Source organism: Zea mays, chromosome 5 (genome assembly GCF_902167145.1).
Source record: "Zea mays cultivar B73 chromosome 5, Zm-B73-REFERENCE-NAM-5.0, whole genome shotgun sequence".
Taxonomy (NCBI): domain Eukaryota; kingdom Viridiplantae; phylum Streptophyta; class Magnoliopsida; order Poales; family Poaceae; genus Zea; species Zea mays.
In genome coordinates this window covers 76,652,941-76,670,278 of record NC_050100.1, presented here as the reverse complement: position 1 = coordinate 76,670,278, position 17,338 = coordinate 76,652,941, and the positions used below count along the sequence as shown (strand labels likewise).

General features: G+C 44.9%; 2 protein-coding genes across 4 annotated transcripts; one reads left to right on the top strand and one right to left on the bottom strand.

The window, feature by feature from the left end:
* The first annotated feature begins 94 nt into the window (after window positions 1–94).
* On the top strand, window positions 95–4,220 carry LOC100193873 (uncharacterized). The gene is made up of 7 exons (NM_001138951.2): window positions 95–278; window positions 1,127–1,229; window positions 1,959–2,103; window positions 2,564–2,674; window positions 2,897–3,043; window positions 3,485–3,607; window positions 3,734–4,220. Exons 1-7 carry the CDS (start codon window positions 240–242, stop codon window positions 3,795–3,797), a joined length of 732 nt encoding a protein of 243 aa, NP_001132423.2. The 5' UTR covers window positions 95–239; the 3' UTR covers window positions 3,798–4,220.
* Window positions 4,221–5,147: 927 nt separating this feature from the next.
* LOC103626569 (metal transporter NRAT1-like) lies at window positions 5,148–9,030 on the bottom strand. Of its 3 annotated transcripts, none has more exons than XM_035958804.1 (14): window positions 8,877–9,030; window positions 8,614–8,791; window positions 8,446–8,521; window positions 8,297–8,337; window positions 7,769–7,847; window positions 7,560–7,664; window positions 7,302–7,411; window positions 7,008–7,189; window positions 6,829–6,898; window positions 6,526–6,705; window positions 6,326–6,430; window positions 6,093–6,224; window positions 5,875–5,970; window positions 5,165–5,727 (listed from the first exon to the last, which is right to left on the bottom strand). In XM_035958804.1, exons 2-14 carry the CDS (start codon window positions 8,761–8,763, stop codon window positions 5,398–5,400), a joined length of 1,656 nt encoding a protein of 551 aa, XP_035814697.1. In that variant the 5' UTR covers window positions 8,764–8,791; window positions 8,877–9,030; the 3' UTR covers window positions 5,165–5,397. The 3 variants fall into 3 exon arrangements, with proteins under 3 accessions (NP_001334019.1, XP_035814697.1, XP_008645207.1); XM_008646985.4 differs by having other exon boundaries at window positions 8,871–8,989; NM_001347090.1 differs by lacking the exon at window positions 8,877–9,030 and having other exon boundaries at window positions 5,148–5,727; window positions 8,614–8,802.
* Between the last annotated feature and the right edge of the window lie 8,308 nt (window positions 9,031–17,338).

The following is a 17,338-nucleotide window of genomic DNA, read 5'->3' as shown; positions in this document are numbered from 1 at the left end:
GTGGCGCGGGCGCGGGGCCTGCGGATCGTCACGTGCTTTGAGATCCGTGCAACGGCCTGTGGGGCTCCTGGCGGAACGGACGGCGGAGAACAGCGGGGGAGCAGGCACAAAGCGGAGCTCCTGCGCCGCCCCATCTCTCCTCTCCTCCCGTCCGTATCTCTCTCTTGCTCGCACTCGCGGAGATCGAAGAGAAGCGCAGGAGGCCCCAGCACTAGCGCCGCCCCGCCGCCGCATCAGACATGGCGCTGGCCGCTCGCCTCGTCTCGCGCTCCCGTCAGGTTCGTTCGCTGGCCCCTTGGCCTCCTTTTACATCGCGCCCTGGGAACCCTAGTCTCTTGCTAGATCTGATCTGGAGCCGTCTGCCTCGCCGCGCGCGCGCGTTCGGTTTGCGTGGGCTCTGGTTCTTTCTGTGGAGTTTTTCTGGGGGACGTCGGTCGCAAATGGTGGTGAATGTTTGAGACCGATGCATTTTTCCGGCGTCGTAGTTTGTCAACATTGACTTCGGTCGTAGTGTGGAAGGATTTTCTCGATTAGGAAAGGTTCGCTAGACTGGGAATTGGAGGGGGCATGCAGTGGAGACGATGCACTCTATTGCTTACAACAGCACCAGATCCTTCAGCCCGAATGCAATTTTCCTTTTCCAATTAGACATTTTCGCATATTAGACTCCATGCTAAGTCGACATCTTTCCCCGATTTCACAGGATATCGTTGATCCTAGATGTCATTACAGTTGATTATTGTTGTCATTATGAAAATGAGCACGGGAATATAAAGGAGTTTATTTCGTGAGAGAGAGTGTGCCCATCATTTCATTAAGATCATTAAGGCCCTGTTTGTTTACCCTCTAGATTATATAATCCAGCTTAAATAAGAGACAGACAAATAACACATATTATTAGGTGGATTATAAAATCTAGATACCTATATTATGATAATCCATAAGCAGGTCATTATGTGCTTATATAATCCGTAAGGTGGATTAAATAATCCTGGAAGGAAACAAACAGGGCCTAATTCTCAGTTTGGGTCATTTAGTGTCAGCATATGTTATGTTATTGGTGCTTCACCTTCTGTACTGGCTACTGTGTTTGTGTTACTCAGTTCATCCGTTGATTCTGCTGCAGCTATATTCGGTTCAAGCCACTTTGGGGAATGGAGGTGTCACTCAAGTTCGCTCCTTTGCCAAGGATGCAGCTCCAGCTGACCGTCCTCCTGTCGGTGGGGATGGTAAGCGTCTTGGAAAAAGTTTAAAACCACAAATCTTGTTTTACGTGACCTGGTGGTATCAAGTATCTCAACTGTATGTACGTAGCTCAGAATTTCTGTTATGTCTCTAAAGTATCGGCACATGAAGCTTAAACATCAAACTACATAACTGTGGTGTCTAGTCCATTTTTATTGAATTTTTTTGACATGGCTAAGCTGTGCGTTCAATGATGTATTGCTCAATCTGTCTTTTGATAATTGACATCAAGATGATGCCCATTTTATTATTTAGAATTTTTGTTGTAGTTTCTTTACAGGGTGTATGAATCCCATCTAGATTATAGTAATCAGACAAAATAACCTGATTGCCTGAAGGTGATCCAAACAACCCCAGATTATAGGTTTTAATAGTATAGTCATGCAACTTGTTTATAATAATTCTATTTTGTCTCTCCAGCCTGGTTGTTTTATATTATAGGTCATTTGTATTCCAGATAACATTAATCCGCCTTTATAATCTATGGATCCAAATAGTCTAGATTATTATGATTCATAATACAGATTATTATAAGCTCATCCATAATACAGAGTACCATAATCCAATTGGGGTCCAAACGGGCTCTTACTTTAAAGTTTGTCATGTACGTTTTTCTTTATATATATATCAATGATCAGGATACTGCTTTTATGTGTTGCAGAACTTTTGGAGTTTAATTTTCATTTCTAACTTCACTATTTGATGTTATCAAGATCTCCTGAAGGGCATATTCTTTGAGGTAAAGAAGAAGTTTGAGACAGCTCTTGGTGTTCTTAAAAAGGAAAAGATCACTATTGATCCAGATGACCCAGCGGCAGTTTCTCGTTATGCCCAAGTCATGAAGACTGTAAGGGAAAAGTAAGACAACTGTGTGACTTCTATTTCATGGTCATTAGCTTAGTATTATCTCCGTCAGTTTTATCTTTGCTTTGTATGTTTTTCTGTTATAATTTTCTGGACCTGGGGAGAATTGATATTGCTAGAATCCATAAAAAATGATCCAAAGTAAACACTGTAGAGTATGGCAATGCCATTTGTGAGGAAAACTTTTGATTTCAGGATTGATATGATTAATGTCTAATCGGTTTTTGCTCATGCATATGTCACCACTGTTTTGTTATGTGTCTGGTAAGTTCCAAATCACATTTGTGAATTGAATTCTAGCATAAATCTGGTGTCTTGAATAAGCATTCACTTCACTGAATAAGCTTGACTCATGTGGGAGTCTGGCACTGGGTCTGTCCCCCCTTTTTATTCACTAAAGCCCAATTTGTTATTGGTCTGCTCATCTGATTATACTACTATTGTGTAAATGCAGGGCGGATCTTCTCTCTGATTCTCAAAGGATTAAATATACCATTGAGACCTTCACCAAGGGCATCCCTGATGCACGGACTTACTTGAATACTCTTCAACAGCTCAGAATAAAGTACATCCTGCCATTATTGGTTGTTTTTTTTACCAAAAATGCTGAATGCTACTTCTTTGTGTTCACCATTTAAAATTTTAAATGGCATATACAAATAGCCTAGATATAATGCATTTTTGGTCCCTTTCTTTTCACCTTCCGCATACTTTGTATTTCTATTAGACTATGCACTTTTGAAGCAAATTGTTTGTTAGCTGTTTCTTATTGTGTTCTATGATACAGGAGTGGTCTTATAGATCATCTTGGAATTGAGCCTTTGATGATGGAAGCTCTTGAGAAGATTGAGAAGGACATTAAGAAACCACTTTTGAGGAGCGACAAGAAGAACATGGCCACCCTCTTGGCAGAGTTTGACAAGATTAACAAAAAGTATGCCTATATATGCATCTTTCATCTCAATACTGTATTTTCAGTAGCAAATTTATTAGATTGCTAGCCCTCTTGAGGGATGATGCATATTTGATTATTAATGGTTATTGGAGGATCTGGTGGACAGCCCTCGTTGAATACTTGATGACAAAACATTCTTTTACCTAAATGGCTCTCCGCTGACAATTATTAACAGATACATCACATGACGTTTAATCTCTTGCAAAGAATGCATGAGTATGGCCCACTGTTGCGTGAATGCAGCTAGGCAACCTAGATCAATTGTAGATTTGCTGCTGTAGGGTTTCTTTTGATCGTCAGATTTTTTATATATAATTTCTTGGATCGGAAAATAATGAAATCCTTACAGGAAACCATTTTGTTAGCTTCTTTGTCCTTGCATTCTCAAGTTTTTCTTCTGCACTGTTAAACTTGATATAGGCTTGGCTTTCGGAAGGAGGATCTTCCCAAGATCGAGGAAGAGCTTGAATTGGAAATTGCCAAAAGTGAGCTGACTGAACTTAAGAAGGAATGCGTTGAAGCAATGGAGACTCAACTCAAGAGGTGTGCATCTTAACCGAAGTTCACTACTTGACGAGTGTATCCAGTATCTAGAAACCTCTGGATTCCGACTTTTAGCATATTTGCGTGCATCTGCATTACAACACACATTATTGCTTTTTTTGCCAGGGAGGAGTTTCAAGATGAGGAGATGCCTGATGTCAGGAAATTGGACATCAGAAACTTCCTGTAGGCCTGATCGACGATAATCTTTGAGGCCCAACGCACCTCTGGTTTTGGTTTCAAGTTGATCGGTGCTCCACACCTATGAATGCTGCTCCTTCCCTTTTTGTAATAAAAGAAACTGCACGGTTGGGTATGAGTTGGATTAAATCTTGCCTTTCTGTTGTTCTGGACTCTTGTGGCTGCAGCAACAATGGGATGTCCTTGTGTTATAGCATATGAACTCGTTACGAGGCATTCAGGAAAATGGTGATACCTGGTATTTAACCTTTATTTTGGTACTCAGTTTGGAGAGCAAAGATCCATTTGTTTTATTATGTCATTTATTTTTGCACCTTGTAAAGGAATTTGTTTCTGTTGTATCAACCCTCCCTAAAGACCCACATCTTCGATTAATGAAGAGTAAAATATACCGGCTGTCTCTAAATTTATGACACAACGCCATCTAGGTCTCTAAGACTATCCGTAGCGGTTCCTCTAAATTTTTCCCTTATATCACCTTTTTTGTGTCACATTATCAACATTTCATTCCTTACTTTTTCGTCTTCCGCAGCGGTTCCTCCTAAATATTTTCCCTATACCCCACTACAACTATAAAATACATTTTCTATACCTACTTTTTATCCACTATCATTTTTTCATCTACTAACAATTCATCGTGGGCTCACAACACAGTGCCAAACAGTGTAAGGGCACATGAACAGTGTACTGCCAGGAGTGGAGGGAGAGAGAAGCGCTCCGCTTGCTAGGAGGCTCCGTAGAGGCAACCGTTGCGCGAGTGGGCGGTCTTCTGTAGCCGCCATGCAAGGAGAGAGGGAGCTAGAGCGGCGACCCGTGCAGACAGTCTAAGACCGTCTCTAAAAGACCGTGCATATATAGTCATGTAAATAAAATATTGCACTATCAAATATATTTACATAATAGAGTTTGAAATATATAGTCATATAAAATACTGTTCAACATTATAAAATATATTGTTTATATGGTAGAGTTTGAAATAGAAGAGGTATATATAAAAGAGAGGGACATGTAAACACATTAGAGCTTAATTGAAATAGAAGAGGGATACGATGTAGCATTGTAACATATAATGTTTATATGGTAGAGTTTGAAATAGGATAGGGATATGATGCATTGTAAGATATACTGTTTATATGGTAGAGTTTGAAATAGTAAAGGTCTATGTGAAGGAGAGAGATACGTAAACACAGTAGAGCTTGAAATAGGAGAGGAATATGATGTAGGATAGGAAAACTATTGTATTGGTGGAGCAAAGCTAGTTTTTATTTGTCTCAAATAGTTCTTAGACTATTTTTAGCAACTTACTCATTTTTATATTTATATTTAAACTTTACTCTGCGAATAATATTATCTATATTGTAAAACATGGATGAACTGTTGGATATGGGATATATCAAAACCGTACACGAAGGTTCGTGTGGCTTGGTATGCGGCTGCGTGTAAGATCTTATGATAATCTACGTACACGAACAAATTCGGTCACTGAGCAGACGAATGAGCCAGCACGCCTCTCGACGACGATCCACAAATCATATGCATGAACAGGATTGATCGATATGGTCACTGCCCGAACGAGAGCATCTCCGTGTCTACGTGGAAGCATCAGCCAGGTCCTTCCTGAACGGCGCCGGCATGTCAGCGTCGTCGGCGGAGGCCGCCGCCGCCACCGCCTGCGACCCGCTGCCGTCCTCCGCCCGCTCCGACACCGGCACGTACGTGCGCACCGCGTCCCTCCTGAACGCCAGGTAGACGACGAAGGCGAGGTAGGCGGCCATGAGCGCCAGGACGGCGACGGAGAGGAGCGCGGTGGCGTACTTGGGGAGCCGACTGTGCACCAGCCAGTCCACGTACGTCCACACCAGGAAGTAGGTGTTCACCACGATGAGCGCGAAGCTCAGCGCCCACGCGATCACCACCGTCTGCAGCGAGACCCATATATATATATGCATGGCGTCAGAGTTCAGTTTTCTGTTTGCTCTAGCATTTTTTCTGCTGCTGCTTTTAGAAATCAGAAATGCATATGCGTTGGTGAAGAACGGTTCCAGGGTTACTGGTCTGTTACGCACGTAGATGGACTCCTTGAGGGGCCCGACTTTGTTGCTGCTGTTGCAGAACTTGAGGAGCGGGATGAGCGCGAATGGCAGCTCGAACGACAGCACCATCTGCACGCAACAAACAATCAAGCATTCAAGGACCCGCTTGCCTGCGGTCAGAACAGGGCAGACAGCTAGCAGCTGCTTGCAATGAAGACGACGAGGCTGGAACGAGTATTTTATTTGCTCACCGACGAGAAGACGATGAGCTTGCCAGCACCCGACGGGCCGCTGACGATGGAGACGACGAGGCTGGGGGCGATGGCGATGGCGCGCGTGGTCAGGTTCCGCACCCAGCTCTTCATCCTCATGTCCAGGAACCCCTGCAAATTAAGCAACACGTCGCCAATCCCGTCAGCTATGCTCAATTCTCTCTATCCACTATATGATTCACCAGTAGTACCGGATCAATCTGGTTAATTACCTGCATGATAACCTGCCCGGCAAACGTGCAGCTGATGGTGGTGCTCTGCCCGGACGCCAGCAGCGCGACGGCGTACACGACGGAGCTCGACCTCCCCAGAACGTCCTGAAAGCGGAAGCGAAGAACAGCGTCAGGGTTCATCATCCCCATTATTCTTGCCTTGCTCGAGCGCAGGCTGCGCAGTGCAGCAGTGTACGTACCCTGAGCAGCAGAGGCGTGGACTGCAGAGTGAGGTCGCCGCACGCGGCCGCGTCGGCCGGGGACAGGTTGCCGCCCGCCGCGTTGCAGATGGACCCGGCGACGACGACCACCGCCACGTTGATGAGGAACGCCACCACGAACGCCAGGCTGCACTCCACGAGGAAGTACCTGCACGCGGCCTGTACGTCCGTTGCAGCCCAGTTTCAGCGATCGGCAGGAGGAGATCGAGGAAGTCGATCAAGAGGAGTCCTGCTGCCTGTGCCTCTTGACACTAGCACGGCTCAGCTCCTGCGCTCACTCACCCTGATGCTTTTCACTGACCGCGGGGTCTTCCTGGAGAGCACAAGCGCCGAGTGCAGGAACAGGTTGTACCTGCATCATTCACGCACGTTTCAGATCCCAGAACGAGCAGAATTCTCCCTATTCCTGAGTCCTGACACCAGCTAGGCCTAGCTAGCGTGATAGCAAGCAGGTCGCTTACGGCGTGATGATGGCGCCGAAGAGCGCGATGGCGTTGGCTGCCGCGCCTTTCCCTCGGAGCCTGGGGACGAACATGCCCTCGACAACCTCCCCCGCGGACGGCCTCAGGTAGCTCAGCTCCCCGAAGAAGCAGGCCGCCATGGCGAACATGAAAGCTGCCACGACGAACTCCAGCTTGCGGGCCTGCGTGGTTTCGGCACGGTGTCGTCTCTCGTCAGAAGGATAGGCGGCGGCCAAGCCAGGGCCAGGCCATTGAATGCGAACAACAGTAGGTAGGGTTCGGGTCTCTGCGTACCCCGAATCTCTCCACCCCGAGGAGCAGCAGCGTGCTGAGCACCGTGAGGACGACTCCGGCCCACACCGGGATCCCGAGCAGGATGTTGAACGCGAAGGCTGTGCCCAGCACTGCGGTAGGTGAAAGTGAAACCAAAGGTAGCTGGGCATCGTTTAGAGCACACACACGTACAGGATGACAGGAAGAAGAAGGAGAAGAAGAAGAACTCGAGGAGGAAGGAAGCTAGCTAGCTAGCTGATTGCCTAATCGATCAGCAACCTTCGGGGATGTCGTCGGATATCACCGCCAGCTCCGCGATGATCCACAGGCAGATGTTGACGGAACGTGGGTACTCTTCCCTGCAGAGCTCAGCGAGATGCTTGCCTGTACCCCCCCAACAGTTGGCCAGCATCAGGTACCAAAATCTGATGGTGTTCAGAGATCGATCTGGAGACGCGAAGGCGAAGCGAAATTAAAAGGTAACGTACCTGTCTTCACTCCAAGGTTGGCGGCCAGTGTTTGGATCAGAAGCGCGAAGACCATCCCGACTAAAATCACCCACAGAAGCTGTTCGTCGTGAAATTCCGTTAAAAGTTCTGAAAATGTCTAACTGAGGTATTTGATGAATAATCTACCAACTTTCACAATTGAAATCCTACTATGGACTAGTATTTCGATCTCAAAATCACTGTTGCCTTTTCAGGCAACAACATATGTTCTTCTTCCCTTATATATCGTTTAAAACTCGTCGGAAATCTCTTTTAATCGTTGATTTTATTGCGGCTGAAATTTGCAATCTTTTGGTTTGGTTCCTGTTTCCGCGAGGGCAATAGAGACTTGATAATCGTTTGGCTAAGTTGGTAGCAGTGGCCAGTCCAGGGTTTACAGTTTCGGAAAAGAAAAAATTTCGGCACCCAGCGAAAAACAGAAAATTTCGGAAATTCTAGTTCAAAAATCAAATAGATTTATTTTTTAAAACATAAAAAATGATATAATTTCGGACAAGAATGAACTACCTGGTACTTGAAGTCAGCCCCAGCTTGCATGTCGGTTTCCACTGCCATGTGCCATCAAACCATGTTCAGAAGAACCACCAGAATCACACTTCCCGTTTGTCCCCAGCAACCCATCTGAGAGGAACATGAGAGAGAGAGAGAGAGCTTACAGTTGCTAGGATCCAGGAAGCCAATGGCCACGAGAGCTCCGGGCCCGACATGGGCCAAGAACCGCCTCCATTTCCGCTGTCAGTCACACGACCAGCAGCAAAAGGTTAGCACCGGCGGAAACAGAAACAGGACCGGACAGGGCTGGTGTGCCGATCGACAATACCTACCTGCACGCGAAACCGCTCGTCTTCTCCGCCGTCCACCACAGCCTTGTCTACGCGCTCTCCGGCGTCTCCGCCGCCGCTCCGGAGCGCAGCTTCACGGCGAGCAGCCTCTCGCCCGATCTCTCCCGGCGTCTCGTCACCGGCCTGCTCCATTTTCTGTACTAGCTAGTGATGTGCCTGCCTGCAATGGAGGTTGGTTACTGGTTAGTCACGCTCTCTTCTTGTATGTGTTTTATAGGTCAGGAGACGGAGTAGGGGACCCGGACACCCGGTGAAGACTCCCCCATGCAGGCACTGAGGCCTGGAGTGCAGTGCAGTACAAGAGCAGGTGACTAGCTGTCTTCGCATTATTATATGCTTTGAGATCTGAACCCTCGCTATACATTTGTGGGAAGAAAAGTTTCAGACCCCGAGAGCTCCAGCCAGCTTCGGCGCTCGCTCCTCTTTGAGAGCGCAAGGGCGCTGACAGTGACGCGACAGACAGGTTTGAGAAGCCCATCACACCAGCAAGACACGCATCAAAGACAGACCGAGAAAAGCATCCAGGAAGAACAAGATGAATCCCGATCGATCAACTGTTGGATCACTGCGTGTCCTTAAACTAAAAGCAAACGAAAGGAGCACTACTACAGCACACCTCTGTACAGGCGGTCTGGTTCGCCACTACACAGGCGGTTCCAGGAACCGCTTGTGGTGCACCGCCTGTGATGTAAAACAACATCACAGGCGGTCAATCAAAAACCGCCTGTGAAAAACACAGATTACAGGCGGTCCAGTTCAAAGGAACAGCCTGTGATAGACACACATCACAGGCGATCCAGTTCAAAGGAACCGACTGCATACACTATAAATCACAGACGGTTTTCATTATACAGATTCATATATACAGAATTTTCAAACAGGTATAATACACAGAATTTTCAAACAGGTTCATATATACAGATTATACACAGATTCACACATATTGCATAATACACAGATTGTACACAGATTCATCCACATACACAGATTTACACATATTACAAGTTCCATAACAGGTATAATACACAGATTACAAGTTCCATAACTGGTATAATACACAGATTCATCCACATATCAAGTTCCATCGTCATACACAGAATTATACACATATCAAGTTCCATATATAACTAAACATCTCAAAGTTCCATAGACAACTAAACATCTAAAGTTCCTAACTAAAGACCTAAACACTGTGTGATATTGTGTACAAACTTAGTTCTGAGAATTTTTGCAAATTTCCATTTACATTGTAGAATAGCCCTTATTGATGAAGAACTTCACGGCGCATAAAGTAAAGCAAGTCTCTTACAACCTTAGCAACGCCGACGGAAACCATATCTCTTTCTAACCATTCAGCATTGATCTTGGATTTAGGAACCTGCAATAAAAGCAAAAAGCAAGTGGTGCTAAGAGTAATGTGATGAGCAACAATATAACATAAAAATTGCAACATAGACAATGATAGCGAACTTACATCCTCACGATTGACCATGTAATGGAAGGTGACACGACACCATTCGTATACATAATAACCGCACATGACAGTACCCGGAGGTTGTTTGTCACCATATGGAAATAATGATATTGACAAATTAGGCTTGTCCTCTGGATGTTCGCCGCCAAGATCTTTCCAATAAAAACGGTATGCACTGCATATAAGAATAGCATTGTGAGATTAAGAATACATTTGTTAAGTTGTAAAAAGTACAAGTGTGCAATAATAATCATACTTCTCTAAAATCTTCAAGAAGTCATTATACGTAGTCTTTTCCATTCTCAGTGAGTCGAAGACCACGACTTTACCATCCTTTGGCCAGATCATGATACAAATGTAGTGGTCACTATATAGACATAGACGAAAACACATGTTAATATCATGATTGCCATAATTTATAGTTCAAAATTAAACCATGTCGATAACTTACTTAAAGTGGTGCGGAGCTATTATTAAGTCCTTGCCATGTTGTACATGATTATACATGGCTCGTCCAATGTATGCCGCCATTACCTTCATTTTCTTTCTCTGATTCTGTTTGACGGCTTTCTCAAATTCAGCATCGTTCAAGTCTTTATATTCTTCTCCATGCCTCCGAGCAACTACTTTGTAGCGAGCTTGGGATATCATCAACGGGTCAAGAAACCATGTCTTAAGTTGTTTCTTCTTATCATACATGTATTGCATCCTACGTGTAATAGTGTTAATCGTTAGACTCTCGTTTATGTGTGCGTGTACAAAACTAACAAATATGAAAGTTTAGAGGTACTTACAAGCAAAAGAGGGTTAAGTAGTTGGTTTCCATCCTTTGTCGGTGGTACAACGACCAGAGATCGTCAAAGAATAAATGCCGCACAGGATCTATATGATCATTGCTCCAAAATGCATCTTCTGGCACTACAAATGTGAATTCCTCGAGTTTGTATTTGTTGCTAGCCACCATGTACCACTCATGCATTCTAATCTCCGGAGTCGACAACTTAGAAAGTTGCACCGTCGTTAAGAACGGCCTCCCATTCACAAATTTTGGAGGAACATCCTCCTTCTTGTATACCGAGATATTGGTTTTAAGACGTAATGATTCTCGAGTATGAATCATTCCATCTTCTTCTCATACTTCGAAATTGTCTATTTGGGTCGACCGTGTGCCTACTCCATGAGATGCTGATTCCGCTTTTGATTGATTTGTCATAACTCTCTGCAATTTATGCAGGTAGCGTGCCACTGATTCTGACGGTTTCTTGACATCGTCAGTGGCGATTCGCTTATGAATTTTCTTTGAAATAGTTGGCCCTTCAACATTGGTGCCAACCTTTGGTTCCTTTTTGATGTTGACGTCGACATTCTGAGGAACAATTTTGTCTACGTCCCCCTCGTCGAGTTCCTTCGCAAGAGGCGATATGATTGTTTCAACGATTTTTTTGGAGGTCGGTGTCATATTTTCCTGCACCATGGGGTGTGGAATGATCGAACTATCTTTTTGTTGCATTGGTGTTGAATTCGGCTCATCACCCAACTTGATGTCGCGTCGATGCCAAAGGACCAACTCGTTCATTGCCTCCTGCAAAGTTATGATCCCCTCAACTGGAAAATCTATCTCCCAATCTTCACAACCACTGTCTGTGATTTCTAGAACTTGGACCACAGCATAGTGTGGCGGGACAGGATTATCCTTGTAGTTAACAAGTCCTGGTTTTACCAAACCAGTAGCAGCTTGCTTTGTTTTTGTCCCAGATCGATTGATTGGAATATGAAGAAAGCAAGGCTTGTCCTCAACAATATCGTCTACAGGGTACTTGGTCAAGTCTTGCACAGATCCAACGCTGCTAGGGACTATAGGTGGACTCATGTGGCTTGGCTTGAGTTCAAATGATATGCATTCTGTTTTCTTCATTTTGTTCATCACGTCATTAATAGCCTTTTGTACCCTTTCATCAATAGTCTCTTCAAGGGTCCTTTTCGACTTCTCGTGTTTCCTATATGACGACGCATACTCTGGAAACGCCTCTCTCCAGGAAATCTTAGAAGAGATTCCCCGAGCCCGTCCAGTGTGTTCAGGATTGCCTAGTGCTGCAGTTAGTATGTCATTCTCCCTCCGAGGCTTAAATTCTCCTTTTTTTCTCTTATCTGCATATTCTTGAATTTTTGTCGAAACTTCGCCTACCAATTCTGGATGCAAAAGTTTGCCGTCCTCACTCAAACCTGCCCGACCTAAGATCCAACGAATAGCTCTCTCATCGATATCTTTTAATATTGGGTCCAAAGTGTCGTTAGTTATAGCTTCCTCGATTATCCTGTTCCACTGCACAACTTTATGGTGATATCCGCTTGACCCCAGGCGATGGGGGTGTTTGTTCATCTTCGCTCTCTGAGAATTAGTTTCGCCCAGTTCTTTGGCCTTTAGTTCGGTCTTCTGACGAACAAATTCCTCCCACTGAGCTTGAGTGATTTTCCCCATTTTCTTGGGCGGAGGAACCTTATTATTCTTAACAAATTCCCTATTCATCTCGGCCTTCCATCCACGAAACATCTTGGCCATAGCAGAGAGCATCGACTTCCTTACTGCATCATCTGTGCCTTTTGGGAACTTGAATGACTCAGACAACTTAGCCCATAGCTTGTTGCGGGTGTCTTCATCTAAATCCTTCCATTTTTGAAGTGTGATTGGCACTATATCTCTAACAGTAGACCCGCAGGAATTTCGAAACTTTGTAACCACGTCAAGTGGTTCTTCAGGAAACCCCTCTGCATTTAGTTTTGTTACGTACATAACTGCACCTTCTTTCATCTGATTCGGACCTCGTCGCCCTCGTTTCCGCTTATGTGAAACGGATGATTCAGGCATCGGAGCATCCTCCGTGTTTCGTGTAGAAGATGCATCCTCTTTCTTCTCTTCATTTGAAATCTATATAGTGAAACAATTAATGGCCTTTCATATATGAACATTATTTTAGAATATAGTCGGCATATTTCTATTTACCTCTTCATCGTTGGGAATATAGTCGGCATCAAGCTCATCTGATGTTTTTTCTTCCTTGGAGGTATAGGAGTACAAGGATTGTCGTCACTAGAACTATCCTCCCCGCTCCCTTCACCGGAGCTGCTCGTTGTCTGCCATTCAAGTTTGGTCGCGTCTTCATCAACTTTGTTAGACGCACCGGTGCAGACCACATCCATACTAGGCTGCTCGTTGTCTGCCATTCAAGCTGGTTCCATCGATAAAGGGATATACTGTTAGTCTGATATACTGGTTCCATCAATAAGGGAACTTGGAGAAAAGGTGATTCAAAAGAAATCGAGCCCAAACCCCCCTCCGGGGCAGGATCGGGTCGGGAAGCAAGCTCGCAGATAGAAGTGCACTTTCCAATGCAGTTAGACAGAGAAGGCATGGCTGTGATGTTATAATGCTGAAGGACCCCAAGAAGAGATTATGCCCTATAGTCTACCACCTCTCGTTATTTGTGGGCTTCACCGAGGGCGGGAAACATTTGGTGACATCAAACGACCTTCGGGCTGGGGACGTCTGCGAGCTTGTTAAGGGGCCAGACGATGGTGAGCCGGTGTACTCTGTCCGGATGTGTGGTCACAAAATTTAAAGCCGCCCCGGCTTCATCTGTGCGCTTCTCTTCTCTTATGTCGGCTACTAAGATCACTTAGCACCCCACCTAAGAGAAGAGAAGCACACACATGCAGCCGGGGCGGCTTTTAATTTTGTGACCACACATCCGGACATAGTACACCGGCTCAACATCGTCTGGCCCCTTAACAAGCTCGCAGACGTCTTCAGCCCGAAGGTCGTTTGCTATCACCAAATGTTTCCAGCCATCGGTGAAGCCCACAAATAACGGGAGGTGGTAGACTACAGGGCTTAATCTCTTCTTAGGGTCCTTCAGCATTATAACATCACAGCCATGCCTTCTCTTTCTAACTGCATTGGAAAGTACACTTCTATCCACGAGCTTGCTTCCCGACCCGATTCAGGCATTCCGCCGATGCCATTCTCCATATAAGTCCCAAACAGAGAATAGGGATGAGGTAGTCAAGATTGTAGGCGCTAGTGCTCAACTACTAGCATCTATAGATATGGACACAAGTCCAAATTTGGTGCTACTCGGCACCATCGATATCACTAAAAAAATACATCAAAGAGATCCACTTCCCAATAGTACTCGAACATAGTTCATTGACTTGACACTCTCTAAGAGGTTCATACAAAATACATTATCTCTAAGAGTGAAACCTACGATACTCATATCGTGTTGTTTAGGACTAAACATCAACAACCCCTTGACTGGTCGCTATCATACTCAATTCCAAAATATTTTTCCAATATGTCGGCTTGAGTAAGGAGATCTGGGCTTGGGAGTTCTCCAAATCATCTGCAGCTTCATCATCTTCAGCATATTGCAGGGCTTCATCTTGAATAATTTTAGCCCTCTTGGAGTCAGCATACTTTTTGATGGACAGAGCACACTTCTCAAGCATGTCGCATACATCTCCAATTTGAAACAAAGTGGTCTTAAGTGTGTACACTGATTCGGTTCACTAGTATCCACAACCCCATCAGTCACTAGACTGCGAATGATGTCAACATGTGTCTCGATGACTCGAACTGAGCTCTCAACCATGTCAAGTGGCTCTTTTTCCATCTCTAAAACTGAAAATGGCCAAGTCTCACAATCAAAATTGAGATCGCAACAAAGGCAGGGATCAAAGGGAAAACAAGGATGTGGCTTATAGGGCAAAAAGAGGGGTCCAAATAACATTGTCATGGCTATGAACAAGTCAAAGATGGGAGATAAGAACAAGTCTTATAACATAGGGTTGGGGAGCAAAGATAGGTAGTCAAAAAACTAAGAAGGGAGATAAGAACAAGTCTTATAACATAGGGAGATAATAACATTGTCATGGCTATGTACTTCCATGATTTTCTTATAACTGAATATGTAAGTGAAAAAACATTTAATCAGAAGGGATAAAAATAGATCCCAATCGATGGAGGGACACAAAATTCAGGGATAGCCAAACAAGTAATTGACAACCAAGCAATAAGCAATAAGCATATTGACAACCAAACAAAATATGTAAGTGAAAACAACAACAGTAATTAATCTAAGAACTGATAATCAGGGATAGCCATTGATTAACACCTTAATCTGTTTGAACCATTGATTAACCTAAGCATTCGATTAACCTAACCATTTGATTAACCTAAGCTATGATTCAAACACATATATATCCAGCTGTGTATTCAAACACATATATGATTCAAACACAAGTAATCTGCCATCAATTAACATATATGATTCAAACACATATATGATTCAAACACATATAGGAAATTCGAGCTATGAACTTAGAAGAAATGAACCTGAACTTTGACCTTACTACGAGAGGAAGAAGTTTAAGAGCTTGGGGACGGCGGCGCTTCGGGCTCGGGGACCGTGACGGCGGCCCTTGGGCTCGGGGACGAGGACGGCGGGGCTCGAGCTCGGGCTCGGGGACGGCGGGCGCTCGGGCTCGGTGAAGGGGACGGCGACGCTCGGGCTCGGTGAAGGGGACGGCGGCGCTCGGGCTCGGTCTCGGGGACGGCGTTGCTTGGGCGCTCGGGGACGGCGGCGCTCGGGCTCGGGGATGAGGACGGCGGGGCTCGAGCTCGGTGAAGGGGACGGCGGCGCTCGGACTCGGTGAAGGGGACGGCGTTGCTCGGGCGCTCGGGGACGGCGGCGCTCGGGCTCGGGGACGGGGACGGCGGCGCTCGGGCTCGGGGACAGGGACGGCGGCGCTCGGGCTCGGGGACGGGGACGGCGGCGCTCGAGCTCGGGGACTAGGACAACGGCGCTCGGGTTCGTGCTCGGGGACGGGGACACGGCGGCAGCCTGGCGGCGCTCGGGTTCTTGCTCGGGCGGGAAGAGTTAGGGTTCCTGGCGGCGCTCAGCTTTTTATATTGTAAAGCATCACAGGCGGATATTTAGCCAAACCGCCTGTGATAGACAACATCACAGGCGGTTGTAAATTCCGACCGCCTGTGATAAATTAACTTCACAGGCGGTCGACAACAAAAACCGCCTATGATGTTGTCTATCACAGGCGGTTTGGCTAAATAACCGCCTGTGATGTGTGTACACTATAAAAGGGCTAGCCCCCCGACGGGTTCCAGAACCCTAACTCGCAGAACCCTAATTTCAATAGTGGCGGCGGGTTTTTTTTTGAGATCTACAGGGAGAAGGTTTTGTTTTTGAGTTTATTGATTGATTTCAATAGTTTATGCATATATATGATCTCCATTTGTTTTCTTTCTCATTTTGATGCGATTTTTTGCCTTAATTTTGTAATATAGAACGGATTTGAAGAAAAGCTTTGGAATTCAAGATTTGGACTTATAATAGTTGATCTAGTTTAAAGATTGTTTAAAAACACAATTGTCTCACCTCAAGGTATCTATTATTGCAATGTTTGTTTTATTTTCATACATATCAATTCGTTTCATTTTTATGGATGAATTCAATTAATTAATGATTTTATTGATGTTAATCAATATAAGGATAGGTAATGGACCGAGGTTGGATGTACAATGTGCCAAGACCACATCCGTCATATATTCGAAAATTGAGAAGCTTTATTGAAGCGGCCAAAAAGCACGCGAATTCGCAAAAGAGCAAGGAGATATTATGTTCGTGCATCGACTGTGATAATAAGATAGCTTGGAGAGATACAAGAGTAATCCAATCACATCTGCTAAAAAGAGGGTTTACAAACAATTACATGATATGGTCAGAACATGGTGAGTTGGATCCGTGTGAAGTGCCTGGTAATGACGAGAGAGTTGTCGGAATTTTAGATCTTAAAGTTGATGGTAAAGTGGATAATGTGGATGCTAATCAAGATTTTGAAGAATTTGATTGCGAAGAGATGTTGCGCCATATGGAACCAGAAATGTTGAGTTCTGTGTGATCGCAGAAAGGGCTATCTAAAATGGAGGGACTGGAAAGTGCTTCAAAAGAACCTTTATATGATGAATCAAAGGGTTGTGACAAAGAGTTTACTACACTGCGTACAGTTCTAGAACTTCTGAAGTTGAAGGCTAGCGTCGGATGGTCTGATACTAGCTTCACAGATCTTTTGAATTTTCTGTCTCAATTACTACCAAAACCCAACAAACTACCAACAAGCACTTATAAAGCGAAGAAGCTTATATCTCCCATAGCTCTG

Bases quoted from the DNA above. Each gene is read 5' to 3' on its own strand.
- LOC103626569 (XM_035958804.1), bottom strand. From the start codon at position 8,763: ATGGAGCAGGCCGGTGACGAGACGCCGGGAGAGATCGGGCGAGAGGCT. The intron at 8,338-8,445 runs GTAAGCTCTCTC...GGCACATGGCAG, and splicing joins CTTCCTGGATCCTAGCAACT to TGGAAACCGACATGCAAGCT. The intron at 6,431-6,525 runs GTACGTACACTG...TTCCGCTTTCAG, and splicing joins CCACGCCTCTGCTGCTCAGG to GACGTTCTGGGGAGGTCGAG.
- LOC100193873 (NM_001138951.2), top strand. From the start codon at position 240: ATGGCGCTGGCCGCTCGCCTCGTCTCGCGCTCCCGTCAG. The intron at 279-1,126 runs GTTCGTTCGCTG...ATTCTGCTGCAG, and splicing joins TCGTCTCGCGCTCCCGTCAG to CTATATTCGGTTCAAGCCAC. The intron at 3,044-3,484 runs GTATGCCTATAT...AACTTGATATAG, and splicing joins TTTGACAAGATTAACAAAAA to GCTTGGCTTTCGGAAGGAGG.